Genomic DNA, 23,249 nt, shown 5'->3' with positions numbered 1-23,249 from the left:
TTATAACTAAATTGCCTGTTTGGATTGTCTTATTTTTTAGTTTATGCATAATAACTTTTATAAATACATACGTTTTTATGTATTATTATAAGTTTTTTTAAGATAGTTTATGAAAAAACAGCTTATGAAGATACAGTTTTTGTTAGTGAAACTTATGAATTAACGTAAAAGTTTATGAGAAAACAGCTTATAAAGGGCCACCATTAATTGTTGAACTCGCGGCTGATGGTGCATGCAGTTGCATGATCTTGTTGATGATGCTCCATTTGAACACATTCCCAAACATATGGAAATGGTAGTTGTTAAAGAGGGTGCATATATGTGGAAGATATTGGAGTGAAAATTGTTCCCCAAAATCACCCTATCTTCAACACTACATTGAATCTCTTGCTCAATTCTTATCATAAAATTCCTAGTTTGTCTTAGAATATTGTTGGTTTCAATTCTCTCTTGGATATCAAGAATACGTAACGTAATTGAATTAAATTATATATATGACTGTCAACAAGTTTGTGAATTTCAGTTCAAATTGATGCAAACAATTCAAATCCGATAGCGACTTCACCTATTTATGTAATGGTCTCATACTCATAGGAACATGGAATTAATATTCTTTGGGCTAGTCTATTTCATTAGGCAAAATAATAGTTTTTAATATAATGGCAAAACAATGAATTTAATAGTGATTTAAATACCTCATTATATCTATTCAATTAAGTAAAAAGAAACGTAAAAGAATTTGTCAAAAAAAAAAAACGTAAAACAAAAGCTCAGAAATTCTTCAATTGAGTAAAAAAAAAATTGCAAAGTGGTATCATCACAAATACATAAAAAAGTTTTCATAAAAAAAAATAAAAAATAATTAGGAAAGTCTCTTAAATCTCTTGATACTAGTTAGTCAATTTGAAGGTTGAATGAAATTAAAATAAAGGATAATAACTAAGCATGTATACTAGATATTATGATAGAGAAACCACTCTTGACAAATACGACAAAGGTTTCATTGAAAAAAATAGGAAAGTCTATTAAATCTCTTTGATATTTGATAGTAGTCAATTTGAAGTTGAATGAAATTAAAATAAAGGATAATAACAAAACATGTATATGCATGCGGGGCCTAAATTCGAACCGAGATCTTCCACTTATTCACCTTAAGAGGTGAATTTTTAGCCTAATAGTTGGATGATAAAAAATAAAAATAAAAACTAAGCATGTATACTATAGATATAATGATTGAGAAGCCACTCTTATAAATACAAGAAATGTTTCATAAAAAAAATAGGAAAGTCTCTTAAATACCTTGATAGTCAATTTGAGCAATAGTTAAAAATTACAATAATTTCTTGCTTTTCTACCCACGAGATAAGTTTACTCTTATGAGCTATTGGAGAGATCATTAGAAGTACTAATAATTCAGGTAAGGTAGGTAGAATCTAAAACAAACTTGTGTACTAAAATGAATGAAACAAGGATAATCCGGCTTATTAACATTTGACATAAAATAGTTACAAATTTTGTTAACTTATGTGAGAGGAAAAAAGTGATAACGACACATTTTAAAGTTAAAATAATTTTAGTATACCAAATTTCATCTCAAATAAATGAACCAAAATAAAAGAAGAAAATCTATCACCAAAATATAATTAAAACCAAAACATGAAAAATGCTTTAAAAAGTCATAAATAGTTGTTCAGTTCACATTTGCAAGTTGCAACTGTATAGGACAGCATTAATAACAGAACAGACACATTTGTTTTAGATATGTATGTAAGAATACCAAGACTAATTCGCGGGTCAACGAGTCAATACCCGAACCACCATGTCTAGAAAACTTGCTTGCATCACACGGTGCATGGATCAGTCTCAACAACAAGTTCCTTTTTACGCGGTTCGTTCTTGACTCGAAACCTTCCTTACGCGATATTTCCTATACAACCAAATTTATAACCTCTTTCTCTTCAATTCAAAAAATTAATCAAAAAACAAGTTCACAAAATAAGGTATATAACTTGCATTGTGCTAACGAGATGGTTTTGTTATGCAACTCTAAGTGCAGCTTTGATCTTCTGAATGGTGCATGAGATGAGATTGTTAACTGTATCAACTGACTCCATTGTAAGCTTAGCAGATGGAAGACTATTCACCAGAATTTGGAATCCAACTGTGAGCAAACTTCCACCATCATCGCTGCCGTTGCCTTTCTGTAAAGTTCCATTTGATGCACCATAGCCAGAGGAGTTATTGCCATCAGGAACAATAGCAAAGCCTGAAGGCAAGAGTGCCACGTATGCAGAATCTCCGCCACTCATCACCACGTTCAATGATTGCCCGTCAACAGGTGCGTACACCACGACGGAACACGATGTATCCATCCATGTCTCTTGCAGAATCAACATGCTGCTATCGTTCGCATTAACGGCCTGCAAACACAAACACGGCAAAGTTTTTGGATTTTGGTCGTACTCATATACATGTGATATCAACATGCAAACAATAGTCTTATGCTAATGAACCACACTAAACCGATTTACGAAATCAACATGCAAACAACAGTTTGATGATCCAAACTCAGTTCTACAAAACCAATTTATAAAACAAACATGCAAACAATAGTCTGATCCTAACTTAATTCCGCAAAATCGGTTTATAAAATCAACATGCAAACAACAGTTTGACCCAAACTCAATCTCATAAAACTGACTTACCTATGACAACTGTTTAAGCTTTACTAGTTCTATCTATGACTTATAGCTAGCCAATGTAGAATTTGGATTTTTTCGGATAAGTAAAACTTACATTAGCACGGAGGAGAGAAACACAATTTCCTTGTCCTTGTCCTTTTGCAATGTGAACCATCTCTTGCATTGGTCCGCCATTAGACAAAATGTCCCACTCGCTTCTAAGCCGTTCATCACGCAGAAAATCAAACAGCCTTTGCCGTGAAACTGGCATCCAAACAGATGTAGCAGCGCTGAGCACAATACCGGGAGGCTCGCCGGGGTCATCAACATTTTTCCTAGTCATAACTCTCATGTCATCACTCAAGGTCCCCATTTGAAGGCTGTCCCATTTTCTAGCAGATGAAGCACAAACACCAGAACAGAAGTTGTTGGTCATGCGTTGTGCCAGCTTCAACATGCTTCTTCTACCAGCTTGGCTCAATGCTGCAGAATCAAAATGACAAATTTACACAATTTAATTTGCAGTTAACATGTGATTAGAAGCGTATAGCAATTTAAATTCATGCATGCGGCATGGTTTACCGGTGTGATCATCACTTGAGATGGAAGAGGACATGAGGATAGCCAAGCCTTCACACTGCCTTTGGAGGGTGGCGATCCATCTATGAGCGCCGAATCCAGAACCAGATATTATCAACGGACGATAAAGGTTGTGGACAACACTCTCATCATACTCCCAATGCTCAATCCAAGTGACCTACAACAAAGCAACTTAACTTATGTCACTATCCAAAATAGTCCATGCAATGGTACAAATATATTAACTATATAAAATAAACAAAGTTATTGTAATGCAATCCACATTAAACTACATAGAAAATGTTGACATCAAACACTAGGCTAATTATAAAATGTAGAGGTGAATCCCAACACACTTGGCAGATTATAGAATTTTCATAATTATTAAAAAAAACTGCTATATTATATTAAAAGGCACAGATTAACACCACACATGTCTCCATTATATTAAAATAGCATTAGCAGCAGAAGACTGGATCCAGGTCATATTGGTCTCGTACACAGTAAAACCAAATATTTTATACAAAAGGAGACAGGAATAGAAGCATCAATTGTATTGTTTATGCAACAAAGATCGAAGAAACCAAGATTTAAAATTTTCATGCAGTTTAAAATAGTAAAAGATGCTAAAAAAGATATGAAGTTTCAAAACTAAACAATATAAGCCTTGATTCACTAATCTCTAGGAGTAATAGTGGACAATCTAAGTACAGACAAAAAGCATCTTCTCAGACAAAGTTCAACCTTACTCTATTTAGATGGATCAGTGAGAAGTCACTGTAAAGAAAACAAACTTCAAAGTACAAAAAATACAAGATAAGAGAAAGAGAAAACTTAGATTAGCACTTACCTTGGAGTAACCATTTGGCATATCCTGCACAATACAGCCAGAAGGAAGCCTTCTACAGCTAATGAAAGGTTGCGCATTAGCAGCATCGTGACCGATCTCAACAGAAACATCGACCACAGCCCATACACCTTCTGCATGCTGCTTACAGAACCGAAGGATTTTCACTTGACGAACCGGGACTAGTGGTGAAAGCAATTGAACCTCAGCATGCATCTGAAATGCATAATCCTAATCAGCTCTTGCAAACTAAGGAAAAATGAATGCAAACATACAGTAAGAAAAAGCATACCAAATGTATAGCACCATTTCTTGTTCCACCGATGCCACCCGATAAAACATCAAGGTTGACTGATCTAGCAATCATCGACTGAAACATATCTGCGTACCGATTCTATTCGAGAAAATAACAATCAATTAAAACAATATACTAAACAAAACAGCATAAACACCAAAGGTAATTCAAAAACAAAAACTAGTAGTTTCATTTCATCACTCGAAAATTGTTGGCTATAAAGCCTAAGAATTTGAGTATTTGAAAATCATACCGCATCCATCAAAGTTTCCATCAGAGCTAAACTGTTGATTATTACTATGCCAGTTTCTCTGGTAGCTTCAGAGACAAAACCAGTGGGTTTTGGACCAATACAAGAAGAAAATGACCTTGCATACTCTTCATGATTTAATATGTCCCTTTCTCCATCCAATCCCTTAATCCAAATAGGATTATCTGTCTGAGCCATCTTTAATAATTCATCCATAGCAGCCAATGCAAGATCTATAAGCACCGATCTCTCGAGCTGAACATCATTACTATTTCCCATCAATCCCATTGGCGACCTAATACCATGCATCGCAGGACCATCTCCAAGATCAAGTCCCATTGGTAAAGAAGTGCCATGAGAGCTTGAACCACCACCAAAACCATTCCTTCCAATACCAAGTTCAAGACCAGAATTTGAGGTTGGTAGAGCCATGGGATTAGCCAATGACGATATTGGTTTGCCGAGGAACTTGTTTGTTAAGGCACATATACGGTTCAATTCGTCTTTTAGACGAGCATTTTCAATTCTAATCTGGTGCTCTTCAAACAAAATTTGGCCAGGAATTGCTGGTCCACCACAGTTGTTACAAATTGGATTCACCATTGCTTCTTTCATCATACTATTCTCCCCTCTTAGCTTATCATTTTCTTGCCTAAGCATTATGTTCTCGTGTCTTTCCAGCTGAGTCTGATTCAAGGAAAAAAACAATTTAGTTAACCGATACAATATTGCTATTAATCTCTATATATACAAGTCAAATAACTACTGTGTTTATGAAGGCTTTAAATCGCAGTCATGATCTCTGCTATTATGGAGAATCACAAATAAATGCGGCTGAAGCGGCCTTGTGGTGGAGACATAAAAAACATTAATGCCGCTACTCAGCCGGCATTCACCGATTATAGAGAATTGGACATAAATGCGCAGACGAAGCCTTGTTGTCGAGACAAAAAAACTTTAATGCCGCTACTTGGACGGCGATACCAGATTTACAAAAAATAAAAAAAACTTGTTTAAAATTCACCTTCATTTGGGTTCGACGATTCTGAAACCAGAACTTGACTTGTTTATTTTCCAAGCCAAGTCTCTTACTAAGATCCAACCTTTGCTTTTCATCAGGATGAGGACACTCTTTGAAGAAACTAAAAGAAAAAAAAAAAAATCAATAAAAGAACAAAATAGATCAATCAAAAGAACAACATTAGTCAAACACAAAAAACACAAATTTTTCGATAAAACCATACGATTCAAGCTCTTGAATTTGATTAGGAGTATGTCTATGGTATCTCTTCTTCCTCTTGCGCTGACCATCATCACCATCCTGGTCATCACCAGATATTCCTTCAAGATCAAAGTTATCGCTTCCGGACCGGCTTTCATACTCATCCTCCCTCATTCTCCCTATCATACTAGTATCTAAACTTTCACTAGTGAGACCAATCTCACTCTGACCCTCCATTTTTTTTTGCTGCAGAAATTCAAACAGCCTCATCAGCAACAGTAAAAAAAATCAATGAAATCAATAACCAAGATTCAAAAATGAAAAACCAAATCCAATGCCAATAAAGAAGAAAATATAAATAAAATAAAACATATAAAGCATACAGTTGAGAAAAAGGTAGAAGAATTTTGCATTGAACTGGAAAAGGGTATAGAAATATCAGTGACAAGTCTTGCAACCTTACAGGAACTGTTCACACTCTCAAACCCCATTTTTTCTCTCTAAGAACTTGTCTGAGAAGAATAGTCTCTATTCCATTCATTCTGACTCTTATGTACTCAAAAGTTTATTTTTTTATTACTAGCAATCGTCACTATCACTTTTTGATTCCACACAAGTCTTTGACTTTTTGACCCTTTAAATCAGATTAAGCTAAAAACTGACAAGATTGAATTTTTTGATTAAAAAAAGTTGAAAATGAATAAAAAGCTATTTTCTTTGTCAACCCAACAGCATCACACACAGACACAAACAAAAGACTTTTAACACTTTCTCTCTCTTCAGAAGAAAGCCTAATCCAGAAACAGATTAAAAAGGTAACAATAGGACAAGAAGAAAGTGTCTTCCTTTCTGATCCAAGGTTCACACATGCTTCTCATGTCTGAACCAACAAACAGCAAAGAAAAAAAATCACAAAACAGTGACAGATAAGAGAAAGAGGAAAAAAAAGTCTCTAATTTTCTTATATTTCACACTTGACTAATTTCTTGTCAGTATTGAGAATTTTGACAGAGACCCAGAAAGGAGAAAATCCAAACAAGTGTTTAGACAAAAAAAAAATTTATCATTTTTTTTTGTAAGAAAATACATCAAAATAAGGAAAAAAACCTTATCTCACATGTATCTCAAAGTCATATTCACACACAACACCAAATCTAAGCAAAAACAACTGGTTGACATTTCATTCTCTCTCTCTCTCTCTCTCTCTCTCTCTCTCTCTCTCTCTCTAAGAAGACACACACAAAGACACAACACTGATAATATAAGTGAGAAACAAGAGAAATGAAAAAAGTTAGATGGTTACAAACCAACCAAGGTACGAAGAAAACGATACCTTTAAATTTGACAGTGAGCAACGTAAAAGGACCCAAAAACAAATAGGACTAATGGGTTCCACAAGCAAAGAAAAAGTTATGATTTTTATTTTTATTTTTTTTATCAAATTTATATGGTTGATGAATTTGACGGTAGCTGCATTAATAATTTTATAATAAATGGTAGATAAAAAAAAAATCATTTATTTCGATTTCAAAAAATCATAAATTTTAAAACACCACTATACACAAACAATTACATTGATATATTTTTCTTGAAAATTAATGTGTTTTGTTCAGATTCTTCAACACTTTCTCTCTCATATTTTCTCCCTATCGGATCTGTGGAAGAGAAAAGGACAGGTAAAATATTATTCTACTGTGTGACAATAGAAAAATGTAATATATGTATGTGTATATAGTATCTTGATTGAATAATATTAACAATTAAAATAACGATAGTGGAGCTGACTTACAGTGACTATGTATGAGATGAGGTAATCACAAAGTCAATGGCTTTTCACAAAATATTTGTTTTTTGTTGCTGTCACAAAAGCCCTTTTTTTTTGCATTGAATCTTGTTTCTGAATGAATGCAGAGCAAATTGTTGTCAATGCCAGCTTCTTCAAGCACATCTTTTTTCGCTATGTGGTCTTTTCCCCTTCTTATTTTTTTTGTTTTTTTAGTTTCTCTCTCTTTAGTTGTGAGACTGAGAAACAATGTAAATATTTAATTTTTGAAGTTTAAATTTTATGATTTACTTCCTTCCTCTTGTCCTTAATATAATTATTTTTTTTTACTAAATTCATGAAATGATTGATGTATTTGGTTTAAAAAATGGACCAAATACATCAATCATTCAATAAATCTAAAAAACAAAAATTTTCTTATATAAAAACCAGAGGAAATAATTAAGGAAAAAACGTTCTAAACGCACATGTTAAGAAATTCATTATAGAAATATTAGCCTTAAAATCCGTACATTTAATTTTAAAAAAGTCAAAGCATTACCTTTTTCAATACAAATTTTCCATTTTTAAATATTCGCCTTAAAACATGTGCTCTAAGGGCATATGCTAGTAAAACCATTTAATTAGTTAATCAGTGTCAAATTCTTTTTTTGTATTAACTTCTAGTTATGAGGGGAAGACAGCCGGTAATTTAGAGTTTGACTGTGAGATAAGTAAAATCTAATTAAATAATATTTCTATTATAAATCGAACTCGGATTTTTTTCGAACAATCCATCCGTTCTAGAGGGAGTTCATTAACCATAATATTTCAATTTTTGACCAAAATAAAATAAAAAATTAATATTTCAAATCTTATCCTAAATGTTGATCAGTTTTGTTTTCATACTATTTTGATCTTTTCTTTTTTAAAATGGTAGTGGTATGGTAGAAGATGTAGAATTGGAGAATGCATTTCATATTTTTGGATTTTAAATTTGGTCTCAGTAATTTGAACAAATTTTGATTTTCGTTCTTGTTATTTGTACGAATTTTAATTTTTGTATGACATGACCACATTAAGGACTAAAACTAATTAATTTGAAATTACATGGACAAATTAAAAGAATTTTGTTAAGCATTAAAACTCAAACTCGTTAACATTACGAGCACTAAAAGCATATTTTACACTATCTTTTATTAAAATAAAAAAAATTCAAAAAAAGAACAGTGTAAATATTCATTTGAGAGTTATCCATGCACATAACTTTGGTCTGATCATAGTAAATAAAAAAATAATGATATTATTACATTAAAAATTACACTCATTTTAAATTTAAATACTATACTTACCATGAAATAGAGCGATTAACATATGTACTTGTTTCCTTCAACAAAAAAAACATATGTACTTGTTTTTTTTAAAGAAAAGAAATATATGTATTTGGAGTCCATGTTAAAGAACCGACATATATATCTTAAAAAAAAAAAATTAACTTCACAAAAAATTAAATGTGCAATTTTTAATATAAAATTTCTCTATTTAATCCACTAACAAGTGCCCTAAAATATAACATTTATCTAATTTTTTAATTTAATTACAAAAATAATTCAAATTCCATAAACAATATAGTAAAACAAATTCAAATGCTAAAATATAAGTAATACAATCCTCTTGAAAATAATGAAAGTAATACAATCCAAATGATCATGAACTAGGGCATTCTCCATCCAAAACTTGAGACAAGTACAAGTAATAAAAATAGTCGATCCGATACGCATTAACGATACATGTAAGAATTTCAGATGACTCAATAGGTTGTTAACAAACCAAAATTATAATCCAAGCAACCAAACTAATTTCTTCCTTAAATGGTTAAAGATCGATAATAATTCAAGATTCACAATTTTGGTTTCATTCAATCACAAAAAAATTATTTGTAGGTGTTCGCTAAAATCGACTATCGATAGGTCACGAGACAACCAATTTAACCACATACAGATAAATCATTTGTGAGGTCGAGAGGATGTCATTTTGGTGATAGTCCCATTACTCTCTTCATCAAAATATTGTATCGATAAAATGTATTATTCTCAAGTGTTTCAACAAACACACAAGAGTCGTTTGATTTGAAGAAAGTAAATAAGGCATAATAAACTTTTTAAAGATATATATGACGATTCTTTTTATCGTATCATCAATGAAATTTGCCGCATCTAATTTCTTTTATCGTTTCTCTGTTATTTCGAATGATTAAACATTTTACACATTACTATCTTAAAATAAGATTTTGTTGTTGTAACTATGTGCAAATACTACAACAAATCATCTAAACTCTTGGAGTCTGTTTAGTTAGAAAGAAAGTGGAAAGAAAAAAAATACAAAAATCAATAAATAAATTTAGATTAAGATTTACCGTAGTTTAAGTTCATTCATCGATTTATTTTATTTATGCAATTAGTTTGTTTGTGAACCAAACATTTTTCTAAAATATTAGACGCAAGTTAAGTGTGGGGACGTGGGGTTCACTAGTTGAATAAGGAGTTCGTGATGTCTGCCCTCGATTCGACTATGAACGCGTGATGCACGCGCCTGTAGCTACTGTTTGTCGACACTATTTATTTTCCTTTTTCAAATGGCATTAATACAGTGTGTGCTAGACCACGGCAACTACCAAATGTTGTCTAAAAAGATCCAATAACGGTGTCAAACGCTTGAAGATTATACGGTCATTTCTGGAAAATTAAGGTTGCGTTTGGAACATAAGTTATAACGTGGTTGGCCACATGCTGATTTTTTAATTACTCCCGGCGTTTCAAATCTTTAATTTTTTTAACTTTTTAATTTTATCACAAAACTTTAGTCCTTTTAAGAAATGAATATACATTTAGTGATACTTTAGCATTTGTACCCTCACAAAAGTTAAAACATTAATTAAATATATTTTCTCTTTCTTAATAAAATAAGGATAAAAATAATTTTACTTATCATTTCTTAAACTCCGTGCAAAATTCAAAAAAACTAAAGTTTTGGGACGGAGGGAGTAGTAGTCGGTGTAAGTGAGTGTCCAAATGACCAAATTTGTGAATGAGTGGCGTGACCGTAGGATTTAACAGATTGGATTTTTTTGTGCCACTAATCCAACTTTTTTTTTATATCCAATATTGGATTTTATTCTTTTCCATTTTTCTAACTTTTCTATTTTTTTTTTGAATCATTAAGCATTTCAACTTTTCTATTGTTTAATTGTAAATTTGTAAACGAGAGTGGGGATGGAAACAAGTTCCCACATATAAGAACATTTATAAAAAATCATCTAAACTATATATAAAGAGGATACATGAGTTTTGATGTGGACTTTTCATAATACCAACAATATCCTTGATTTTTTTAGTAGCAACAAAAATCTTTTATTAACAAACTCACAAAAACATAAGGCACATCTTTTTTTTTAGCAACAAAACTCTTTTATTAACAAACTCATCATAACATAAGACATGTTTTTTTTTTTGGGGACATGAGTTAGACACAAACAGATGCGGAACGCACAGGCAGGCACGGAACGCACAGGCAGGCGCGGAACGCGCTTACCTGGCCCGCTAGTGGATAATAAAGAAAACGTAGGAACAATTTTTTTGTCGAGCTTTATTTATTTTATGGGTAAACTTGAATTGTTAGGGCCTCTTTTTCTAAGAACCAAAAGATTAACACGAAAGAGAAAAAGTTGTTGCATTTAGAATTTTTTTCGTTAAATTGTGTACACGGTAATTTGAATTTTTTTAATTAATGTTAGATTGAAAAAGTAAAAAAAACACTTATTTTATAATAATAATAATATTTTTTGCTAAAGCAACAATTATTTTAAAATAAATGGAGAATTATTTAATTGTAAAAGTGGTGGTTTTTTAATTTGAATAATTGAGATTTTTGGTTGAAGAACTTTTGTGTTGTTTTTTTTTTGTCAACAATGTTTGTTTTGAACTGAGCTAGAATTTGTGATGTGGTCTAGTTTGAATTGTTAGAGTTCTTATTTTTGTGTTTCCTGGTTGTTCGCTTGCTCTTTCGGAAATTTTATAAATATTCTTTCGTTACTTAAGTAGCAAATTCAAGGGCTGCACAATTTGAAGAAGAAAAAAAAAATTTATATTCTAGGTAGCGAACTCAGTTCGTATCCTAAGGTGCAAACTGTTTTTTCCCCCAATATTTACTATTTACATATTCACATCTCACATTATAAAGGGTAGAATTGAAAGGCTGAAAGGTGATGAAAAACTCAGAGGGTGTGAAAAGAGAAACTCTGAATTGTTATATGCATTCTTGAATTTGCACCTCTCATAGTCTCATTAAAACAATTTGGGCCTTGAATAAGACAAGCTCCAGCTATATGTGAAAATTGCTTTTTAGACCCCGCAGTGTCTTAGGCCCCCAAAAATCTAAAAATATCCCTGATTTTTGGGATTTAGGATGGTTTAGAAGATACAATCCGAAAACGCGATATGTTAACCACCACTTTATATATTTCTGTCCAACCCAAATACCTTGTAACAAAATCTAATCAGTAAACCATAAAATAAAAAAACTACTCAGTAATGATTGTATAAAATTATGTATCTATATTTCTAATTATTTTGAGAAATTCAATAAAAAAATTATTTATTTTGAGAAATTAATTGTATCTATTTTTTAATAAAAAACTTGTTCTACTAATTAATATATAAAATAAAAACTACTTTAAATTTATTTATTAAAACTTATAGAAATTTTTAAAAACTCAAGCATCAAAGGAATGGTTAAATTTTTTTTTTTTTGAACAAGCAGGAATGGTTGAATTTTACTACTAAAGAAATCTATCTTCGATGAGATTTTCCCGGGAGAAGCAATAGAGACAAGGCAACGAATCTTGAAAAGCCAGTGAAGTTATTGCACGTGAACAGCACCGATTGGTTGGTAGTGATAAGAATAAGAATTTTGCTTACACGTTGTGTTCATATGGTGCCATTTTGCAATTGCATCCAGCGGCACATGTTTCAGTCTTATCAGAATGGAAGCTATCGATCTGTTTGGTAAAAATAAGCTATAAGCTAGCTGATAGCTGAAAAGCTAGCTTATAGCTGATAGCTGAAAAACTAGCTTATTGAAATTAAAGTGTTTGGTAAAATTAGCTTTTAAAGTGGTTATTAAATATAAAATTACATAATTGATAGTTGGTAGTTTATTTTTTAGAGTGGGTAGTTATTAAATTAAAGGGTAAAAATGGAATAAAGTGTAAAAAGCTATAAGCTATAAGCTCAAATGCTACTTGAAATAGCATCTGAAAAAAAGCTATAAGCTAGTACAAAAAGTTTGTTACCAAACACCTCTAATTTTTTGAAACAAGCTTATAAGTTCATATAATAAGCTAAAAGCTAGCTTATTTGTGTTACCAAACAGAGCCAATATCTCTAGTTAACTGAAATTTATTTAGCTTATCATTTAATTAATCTTAACTAGAATCAATTTATCTTTATAATTGATTCTAGCATACTTCTTTAGCTTTGTAGTGCGTTAGTTTCAGTGGCGGAACTAGAAAAAATATCGTGGGTGGGCCGAAAAATAGTCAATCTATTTTCAAATTGAATTTTTTGCTCTTCTATTTTCACATGTTACTATTTTGGTACCAACAAACTACATTTTTACTCTAAAAATTGTGATTTTTGGCTATAAAGGTGATTTATTGTCTCCAACATTGAATCTAAAGATGAAATATCAAATTTGAGACCAAAATTCACAATTTTTTCCCATTAAAATTCGCTAATTTTACAGCAAAAAAGTAATAAAAAAATATTTAGATAGGACTAAAATTACAACAAATGTGAAAATATGGGACTTTAAAAATTTAATATTAATTAAACATATTTTTTATGTCATTTCATATTTATATACGCTAGTTCAACTGCTAATTTTATCTATTATTATAAATTCAATTAATTATGAACTAACATTTACACTAATACTTGAACTAATATGTGTACCGAATTACTTATAGTCATCAATAATATACTCTAAATTAATATTTATATTAATATTTGTACATATATATACCGGGTGACTTAAAATCATTAATAATATATTTAAATTAATACCCTACATATAAAAAAAATTATTTTTTTGGGATGGGGTGGGCCGCGGCCCACCTCAGCCCACCCCTAGGTCAGCTGCTTTAGTTTGCCAAGAGAGTAGAGACTTAAAAGGTAAGTTCATTGCACCTTCAACACGAAGACCATAACATTGACAACAAAACAACCTACAAATGAACACTGTTGTTCTAAACATCCCCATAGGAAGCTGTCCTGGACTTCCTGTGGCAATTCAACCTATATTAATCCAAGACAAAATAGGAGGATGACGATTGGCAAATAATAATTTCTTAAGGTTCATATATAGAACGAATAAAACTGAATAATTTAAGTTGATTCAAGTCGGAAGAATGACTTTTGATGTGTGGAATTAATGGTATGAGAGCTGATGGTTCAACGAATGGTTTGATCGGTTCTTTGAATTGAAAGTTTTTATAATAAAAGTGGTCAGCACCGAGCTAGTGGCAGAGCCAAAAATTTTATTTAGCATGGGCAAAATTTTAGTTTATCTTAGTTTTGAACAAAAAATTCAATAAATCAACACCTAAAAATCTTTATTTTTCTCTAAACTGAACCCTAAAAATACCAAAAATTTGGCAAGAGCCTGGACAACTACCTGGGCTTGCTGGCCTGAAGAATCGCTCATGTCGTGAGCCATAAAACTAACGTCTTAAGATTTTGGGTAAAAGTGTGGTGTCTAACTCATTTATATAGTTGTTCTTAAACCTAATGTAGATGATCTCCGACTGACCCCCCGCGTGACCCAACATTACAACTCAAAATGACGGACAATGGGAAAACTAAGTGTAACGTTAATGTAAAGTTTTTAGCCTGGACTAGTGTGACTTCAATGAGTGCTTGTTTTGTTTCCGCGGTCGTACAAATGATCTTGTGGTTGTGTTTTCGCAATCAACTATATAACTTAAGTGCGATTGATCTGTTAAAAAATAGAGGACCGAACAATTTTTATTGTACCTTGTTTGATTTTAAAAACTGTTTATGGGATTGAATAAAATATGTAGCAATAGATAAAAAAACAAGATTTTTTGTCCCGCACCGAATCACATCACAAATTTTTGTCCATCATAAAGCTATAAAAAATACGAAAATATCCATTTTATTTTTAAATATAAAAAATATTGGTGTATCCTTCCCCAATACAATATTGTCTTGTGATATTCAATACTTGTTGTTTGTGATATTCAATACTTGTTGTTTTGCACTTAACTTAATTAGTCAACCTTAAACATGATTAAACCGATCCATTTATTTTTTCATGATTAGAAAACCGAACCTTCCGGTTAAGTAAAAGGCAAATTCTTATCTACCCATTCCATTAAAATGGGCTGAGGTACCCATTTGAGTTGGCACAATCTAAACCATTTGATCTATCATCTATTATTTATGTAATAAAATATAAAATTTGCAAGGCTAGTATGTTAGAATAATGTAATTGCAAAAAAACCCCTCTAATTTTAATATTGGTTTTTCGTTTCATCTTCAGATTTGCAAGTGAACATTTTTTTATTTTCATCTCTAAATTCTTCTTCTTTTCTTACTTTCCAGATTATTTTCGTCATATTCTTTTTTCAAAATTTCGAAACTTGAAATCCAACAAATTGCAGTGAAATATTATAAGGCTTTTGTAGATCATGATTTTAGGAATCTAATGTCACAAATCTTATGTTTTTTCAACAATCATGGAAGGAGTAATCAAAGAAAAACGTTTTTTTTATGGGATTCACAACTTCAGAATTTTTTTAAATCTTATGTTTTGATGTTTAAAACTTGATAATTTTGTGTTAAGATCGTTAGATTATCAAATCCGGGTATTTCTTCCATAAATCTGGGTGAAGTTCTTCAGCAATTCTGAGTATTTGTATTTGTTCACATTTTGTCAGATTTGGATTTTGGTATTTGATTTAACACATTTTTAATCAAAAATAAAATCAGAAATAAATTAGAAATGATTTGTATGATTTTTCTGGGTTATTAATTGTAGTTTTTTATATTAAAATTAATCTGAATAGTGCGAATTTTGATATACATATGCGGGTCATATTCCGGGTCGCTGTGACCCGCTGGAGGTTGAAGATGATGCTGTTTTTATGTAACCTTTGTGATATATATATTAAAGAAATAAATAACAACTCAACTATCATGTATTGTGCAGCGGTAACTGTTTCCTTAATCAAGCAGCTGGTCGTGTGTTCAAGTCCATGCTATGCCACTTTTTTGCGAAAATTTATAAAATTATTACTTAAACGTTGGCCTAAAGTGGTATATATATGGTAAAATTTATTAATTACTTAATATTTTGTGGAAATTAATTAATTACTTAATTATATATGGAAGGAATCATTTATTAATTACTTAATATTTTGTGGAAATTAATTAATTACTTAATTATATATGGAAAGAATCAAATTATCGGTGTAACTTTTGAGTGATGTTATCTATCTTTTATATTATAAGCTTGTATACACAAGCAAACTCTAAACTCCTAATTTGTATACACAAGCAATATTTCCAACCACTATGGCAAGTACACCGACTGTGATTAAAATTATGTGCAATAATTGATAAGCACCAGCAATTTTAAAAGTATATCATATCAAAATTATTGTTGACTATATTATTCATCACGAAATATTTTTATGTCTTTCCTGATCAATGATTTTTTTTTCTACCGGATAATAAATTTAGAGAATAATTACCGTGTGAGATTTGGAAAGTTATTATCACGTGTGATTTGGAAAATTATATATATTCTCAAACTATAACACTTTCAACAATATTGAAATCTATTAAAAAAAAATATCTTCCGTCGCCGGTGTTTTCACATGGTCAGTTATATCTTGCAATTTCAAGAGTTAATTATAGAAAAAAATTAAAAATATTGATCATCGATGACGGTTTATAAGGAAGTCTTCCGTAATATAACATAATTTTCTTTGTATGAATATTTATCCAAAATTATTGTTGAACTATCGTTTAATGTTACTCAATTTTTTTCATATACCTTACATTATTGGAATTATCTTATTTTATTTAATTATTATATATCTTACAACTAATCAGACTCGTGCACCGCACGAGTCGATGTTCTAGTTATTAATATATTAAAATATATTACTACCAAAGTTACTAATTTATCCTTATTGCTTTTAATCATGTTGCAAGTTTTATATCCTTAATTGTAATTTCACTAAAATAGATTATAAGAATATAGAAATAGAAACATAAATAATATTTTTCATAAAAAAAAAACATAAATAACATTTTTCATAAATAAATACAACTATTAATAATAATAATAATATAATAATAATAATACAATAAAGTTAATTACTATCAAATTTACTAAATTATCCAAAATATTCCTAATTTTTTTATTAAAAAATATACACGGGACCGTTATTTGTGACGGATACATAAAAAATTAGATAGTTTATCATTGATAATTATAATCAAATTTATTTATTTATTTATTTAATAAGTTTTACAAAAAATAGCACAATAGTTTCGCTTATATTTTAACAATATTATATAGTAAATTTTTAAATATTTAATTCTGAATAAATTTTCTATCATGATATAATGACAAACTTAAATATCGAATAAAATTCAATGACTTGTGTTCTTATAAAAAAAAGTCAATGACCAGTGCGACTGGACGAGTCTTTAAACTCTATTCTTTCTTACTACTTTTAACCACGTTGCAAGTTTTATATCTTTCAACGTAATTTAACTAAAATAAATATTTAAAAAAAATATAGAAAGATGATATGCTTAAAAATAGGAACATAGAAATTATAGAAAAAATAAGATGAATATGCATAAAATTATGAATATAGAAATAGAAACATAAACAATATTTTTCATAAAAAAACTAGCAGGACAATGAAATATAAAGATAAAATATAAAGAATATAATATTTGGTAAAAAAAACAGAAAAAGATCAATGGTAAAACTATCACCAAGAAACATTAGGTCTCCGTATTAATATATGAACATAAATATAGATAATGTATAAATTATGAAAAAACAGGCTACCTAATTAATATATTAGTAAAAACATAGGTCTTGTAAAAATCACCAAAAACTTAGGTCCCTGTATTAAATATATGAGTATAAATATAGTCCCGTATAATTATTAAAAAATAGGCAACCTTATTAATATGTTAGTGAAAGTATAGGTCTCACAAAAATTGGATAATTTATCATTGATAATTATAATCAAATTTATTCACTTTTTTTTTAAAAAAAAAAGTTTCACTTATATTTTAACATTATTACATAGCAAATTTTCAAATATTTTCTAAGTAAAGTTTCTACCATAATATAATGACAAACTTAAATATCGAATAACTAGTACTCTATAGAAAAAAACATAAACAATATTTTTCATCAAAAAAATAAAAGAAACATAAACGTTCTTTTTTTTTAATAAACGAAACATAAACAATATTACTAAAAAAATTGATACTAACCATTAATAATAATATAATAAGTTTAATCCTAACCATTAATAATAATATAATAAAATTAATTAGTATAAAAAACAATCAAAAGAGGTGATTCCGGGTCAAAATTGATCATAAACCACCCCTGTCTAATTAATAAACCAAGAAAAATCATGTACAGTGTCATATACAGAGTTTTACTACATTTTTATGAGAGGAACAGGAAAACTGCACCTAAAACAATACATATAAGTTTTGTCTTATCTATATAAAGATCATTAAATCTTTCAAAAGCTCTTCTAAAACTCATAAATGATCTGTAACACTAATGCAGACTAGATACATTAAATATACGAACTGATAAAATACATTTTTGCTTATAAAGTATTTTTATTTTTTTTTTCTCCTTCAATTTTGCATTTAAAATTCTAATCATAAAAATAATAAATTAATATTTATATTTTAAAAATAGAGTTAATAGGTTTTACCCCTATAATGTTAGCAAGTTTTGCTTTATCCCCGTGTAATTTTTTTTTTTTTTTTTGCATTCCCCCCTAAAATGTTAGCGTAATTTTTATGAAAGAGACATGAAATTTGACTAAAACTATTGATTTTGACGGGAGATTTCAAATTTTATCAATTTGACTGTTCAATATCACTTAATTGGACTAACAAACGAATTAGAATGAGAATTTTGATGATCGAACTTCAAACGTATAGATCAATTGTAATAATAGTCTCATCTGAGACCTAATTTGTATGAAAGGACCATAAAGTTTGACTAAAACTACTGATTTTGACTGAAAATTTCGAATTTTATAAATCCGACTGTTCAATATCACGTAATTGGACTGCCAAATGACTTAGAATGAGAAATTTGAAGATCGGACTTCAAACATATAGACCGATTGTAATAATTGTCTCATCATAAAACTAGTTTTAATGAAAATGCTAAGAAGTTTGGGAAAAACTACCGTTTTTGACTAAATATTATGAATTTTATCAATATAATCGGACTAACAAACATATGGGAATACGAATTTTGATGATCGAACTCCGAAAGTATAGAACGTTTGTAATAACGGTCTCATCGAAACATAGTTTTAATTAAAGGGTCGTAAAGTTTAACTACATCCATCGATTTTGACTGGAGATTTTGAATTTTATCAATCTGACCGTTCAATATCATATAATTGGACTAACAAACCAACAAGAATGAAAAAATTGATGATCGGATTTCTAATGTATAGAAACCGATCGTAATAACAGTCTCATCGAAAACTTAATTATTTTTTTTTAAAAGAAACATAGTTAGTTTTTAAAATATAAATTAAGAGGATTTCACAAAAATGTTTTAAGCATGAATTGAATGTATGGCAACGTTTAAGTAATAAATAATAGTCAAAAAAAGGCACTGCCAAGGTTTGAACACATGACCTACTAGTTTGGTTAAATACCCAACCGCTGGGCCAAGGCTGCTACTTGTTAAATGGTTTAGTTTCTTAAATTATATACCATATAACCAACGTAAAAAAAAGAATCATCTTCAACCTCCAGCGGGTCACTCTGACCCGGGTTACGACCCGCACATTTGGATCCAAAAGTCGCACGTTTCAGAGCATTTTTAACATAAAAAATCACCACCCATAAACATCATACAAGTCATTTCTAATATATTTATGATTTTAATTCGATTAAAAAAAGTGTTAAATCAAATATTAAAGTCAAAATCTGACAAAATACAAACAAGTATAAATCTCAGATTTGCTGAAGAACTACCCAGATTTGTTGAAGAAATATATAGATTTGATACCAAAATCATGGTTACATTATAGTATGTTAACAATTATGCGAGATGAATTTGCATAAGAAGAAGGAGAGACATTTAGTAAAAAGAAGAAGTAAAAGGAGAGTTTTTTTTTTCCGAAAATTCTAACAGGTTCATACGAAGAGGAAGGAGATGGAAGAGAATGACAGAAAAATTAGGAAATATGAATTGGATCATGGGTGAATCTATAATTCTTAAAAAGTTGTATTGTCACAATTGAAAAATACCACATTTTAATAATGCTATAAGTGATATTTTGATTGAACCAATGTATTTAAAACACATAGGATGGGCTATCTGACCCAATTTTAAGAAATGGGTAGCCAAGTTCCCACCTAAGTAAAAAACCCTTAAATGACGTGGATAGTGTCCAAATTTTAGTAACACGATACAATGATTAAATTAGTGATGAAATTGGCTTAATCAAACCCCACTACTTTGTATTTAAAACCCATTCACCAACAACTACTCCACCTCTTCATTCTACTAAATTGGCTTTATTTTTACAACCAAATTTCATACTTCAAATATTCCTCAGAGACACAGAGTCAGAGAGAGAATTAACAATGAATTCTAGGAGAGATGTTGAAAGTGGAGGGACAAAAAACAGAACAGGGGACAACAACAACGATTACTCTGCACCACCTGCTTCTTCCTATGTTTATGATGATGATGCTGAAAATCATCATAGAAATTCATGGCTTGTACCTCTTTTTGTGTTTATTAATGTTGTTGTTTTCATTGTAGCCATGGGCATCAACAATTGTCCCCATAACACTTTCGGTTTTCAAGGTGATTGTGTTGCTAGGTTCCTTGGCAGGTTCTCTTTTCAACCTTTCAGGGAAAACCCATTGCTTGGTCCTTCTTCTTCAACGTAAGGGATTCATCAAGTTTCTGTTTTTATTTAATTTCTGTTATTCTATTTTTGCTTCTATTTTTATTATTTTGTTATTTTGTTGGGTTTAATTTGATTTTGGTATTGTTCTTATTGGCTACTGAACTTGCTTAGTTTAGTGAATTGTTTCTGTGTAATTTGGTAATTTCAGTGTTTGATACTAATTTGAGTGTTTGAACTTTGAAGGAGAAAATTGCAGTTCTTTGAATGTAACAGTTTAATTAACTAGTATAGGCTGTTATGTTATTGAAGAAAAATTATTGATTTGAAATGTGTTGTGGATTTTTGAAGATTAACCAAAATGGGAGCTCTTAGATGGAATAATGTTGTGCACCAGCATCAAGGATGGAGACTTTTCACTTGTATTTGGTTACATGCTGGAATTATTCACTTGCTATCAAACATGGTCAGCCTTGTGTTTATCGGAATTCGCCTCGAACAACAATTTGGGTTTGGTAAGTTTTTCCTCTGCTGAATGTCATACAAAATAAGGAAAAGCACCCTTTAGAGACTTTTGATTTTATTAATTGCAATAACCTTATAATCTTATGCTACCTTTTAGAGAACTTGATGTAGTTGTTCTAGTAAATGGTCATGACCTAATATTTTAGTTTGACAAATTTATGGCAGTCAGGATTGGATTGATATACCTATTATCTGGATTTGGTGGAAGTGTACTTTCTTCTCTTTTTATTCGAAACAACATCTCCGTTGGTGCTTCTGGTGCTCTCTTTGGACTCCTTGGAGCAATGCTATCAGAACTTCTTACAAATTGGACTATATATTCCAATAAAGTTAGTGTAGCTAATGAAATGGACACCCTAATCGAATTATAATTCTTGAATTCGAGAAACACATCAAAGTAGAGTTGACCTTTATTTATGATTCTATTTTTCCCGGGTTTATGTAGGTGATGGCTTTGTTCACCCTTCTCATTATCATAGTCGTCAACCTCGCTATAGGCATTTTGCCGCACGTTGATAACTTTGCTCACATTGGGGGATTTGTGGTAGGATTTCTCCTTGGTTTCATTTTGCTGCCACGTCCTCAATACGGTTGGTTAGAGCAGCGACGTCTTCCTACTGGTATTCGCCTCAAGTCAAAATTCAAAGCTTACCAATATGTTCTAGGGATTGTCTCTCTAATTCTCTTGATTATTGGGTAACATCCTTTCTCATTAGTAATATTAAATTCAGTTTCAATTTTTTTATAAGTTACTAGTATATGTCATGAACTTATTGAATTTATTTGTTTAAATGCAGGTTATCAATTGGAACTGTGATGCTGTTCAAGGGTAAGAATGGATATGATCATTGCCATTGGTGTCATTATCTAACATGTGTGCCAAGCTCTAAATGGGAATGCAACAATGACAGTTAAACTGCAACAGCTTATATATGGTTTTAACTAGGAATTACTCTTTCTCTATGTATGTATATACATAGCTGTTATTTCGTTTGTTTGGTTGTTTAATTGGTCTGTCTTTGTGGATTTATATCTTCCTTTTTAATGATAAATAAACATACAAAGTATATATATAATATATGAAGAAATTTATTTGTATATGAATTTGTTAGGAACTTTCAAGTTATATATTCATGTAATGTAATCCTTTAAGTAATCAAGGGAGTGATAAACTGATTTAGAAGGAAGTATCAATCAACATTCCAAATTAATTATCTTATAAGTTATAATATAGTGCTTCAACTTATAAGCATACATTGAATTAAAAAACATGGCCAAGCATACATCAATGTCTTGTAAGAAGTATACATCAGAATGTCTTATAAGAAACGATAAATACGAAAATTTATCTGTAAGAAATGTCTCAGAATCAAATGAATGATGTTTTACATAAGCAAATTAGGTAGGAAAGCAACTGATTAGAAATAAGATGTTTACATCTCACCAGAATCATTACTGAATCTATAAAGGTTTAAAAAAGCTGTGTTGAGTTTTTCCTAAACTTAAACATATGATCACAGTTTACATTGTTTTCCTTAAACATTGGTACTTGAGTTCACACGTTGCAAGGTACTGAGACTTTGATGCAATAGTGTTACATTAGGAAAAAAAACAAAACAATTGGCTTCGCCCGGGTTCGAACCGGAGACCTTCAGTGTGTTAGACTGACGTGATAACCAACTACACCACGAAACCTTTGTTGATGAATTTCGTAAACAAAACTACAAATAACCTTGCGAAGAATCACATTGAATGTTCTGCTTATGAAAAAATAGTTGCGTCATGCATGCCTCAAAGTTCATATAAAATTCATGTATGTAAAATGTAAAACCACAAGCTCCA

General features: G+C 30.4%; 2 protein-coding genes and 1 non-coding gene across 5 annotated transcripts; 1 reads left to right on the top strand and 2 right to left on the bottom strand.

Moving 5' to 3' along the window:
- Positions 1-1,643: 1,643 nt before the first annotated feature.
- LOC123893145 (homeobox-leucine zipper protein ANTHOCYANINLESS 2) lies at positions 1,644-7,575 on the bottom strand. 3 transcript variants are annotated; one of them, XM_045943101.1, is made up of 9 exons: positions 6,258-7,575; positions 5,897-6,120; positions 5,677-5,794; positions 4,656-5,339; positions 4,400-4,501; positions 4,111-4,323; positions 3,264-3,438; positions 2,797-3,164; positions 1,644-2,420 (listed from the first exon to the last, which is right to left on the bottom strand). In XM_045943101.1, exons 1-9 carry the CDS (start codon positions 6,363-6,365, stop codon positions 2,037-2,039), a joined length of 2,376 nt encoding a protein of 791 aa, XP_045799057.1. In that variant the 5' UTR covers positions 6,366-7,575; the 3' UTR covers positions 1,644-2,036. The 3 variants fall into 3 exon arrangements, with proteins under 3 accessions (XP_045799057.1, XP_045799127.1, XP_045799184.1); XM_045943171.1 differs by having other exon boundaries at positions 6,982-7,079; XM_045943228.1 differs by having other exon boundaries at positions 6,992-7,074.
- Positions 7,576-20,494: 12,919 nt separating this feature from the next.
- Positions 20,495-22,507, top strand: LOC123902850 (RHOMBOID-like protein 2). The gene is made up of 5 exons (XM_045952652.1): positions 20,495-20,921; positions 21,234-21,397; positions 21,573-21,736; positions 21,853-22,103; positions 22,205-22,507. The coding sequence occupies exons 1-5, from the start codon at positions 20,614-20,616 to the stop codon at positions 22,320-22,322; spliced, it is 1,005 nt and encodes a 334-aa protein (XP_045808608.1). The 5' UTR covers positions 20,495-20,613; the 3' UTR covers positions 22,323-22,507.
- Positions 22,508-23,028: 521 nt separating this feature from the next.
- TRNAV-AAC lies at positions 23,029-23,102 on the bottom strand. The gene has a single exon. It is a non-coding gene; the product is annotated as a tRNA-Val (tRNA).
- Between the last annotated feature and the right edge of the window lie 147 nt (positions 23,103-23,249).

The sequence above is a fragment of the Trifolium pratense genome, linkage group LG1 (assembly GCF_020283565.1).
Source record: "Trifolium pratense cultivar HEN17-A07 linkage group LG1, ARS_RC_1.1, whole genome shotgun sequence".
Lineage (NCBI taxonomy): Eukaryota > Viridiplantae > Streptophyta > Magnoliopsida > Fabales > Fabaceae > Trifolium > Trifolium pratense.
The sequence above is the reverse complement of the archived record's forward strand: the minus strand, read 5'-3'. Positions and strand labels throughout refer to the sequence as shown.

Coding starts and splice junctions, on each gene's coding strand:
- LOC123902850 (XM_045952652.1), top strand. CDS start 20,614: ATGAATTCTAGGAGAGATGTTGAAAGTGGAGGGACAAAAAACAGAACA. Junction 20,922..21,233: donor CTTGGTCCTTCTTCTTCAAC/GTAAGGGATTCA, acceptor GGATTTTTGAAG/ATTAACCAAAATGGGAGCTC. Junction 21,737..21,852: donor GGACTATATATTCCAATAAA/GTTAGTGTAGCT, acceptor GGGTTTATGTAG/GTGATGGCTTTGTTCACCCT.
- LOC123893145 (XM_045943101.1), bottom strand. CDS start 6,365: ATGGGGTTTGAGAGTGTGAACAGTTCCTGTAAGGTTGCAAGACTTGTC. Junction 5,340..5,676: donor ATCGTCGAACCCAAATGAAG/GTGAATTTTAAA, acceptor TCCTTGAATCAG/ACTCAGCTGGAAAGACACGA. Junction 2,421..2,796: donor TTTCTCTCCTCCGTGCTAAT/GTAAGTTTTACT, acceptor TTGTGTTTGCAG/GCCGTTAATGCGAACGATAG.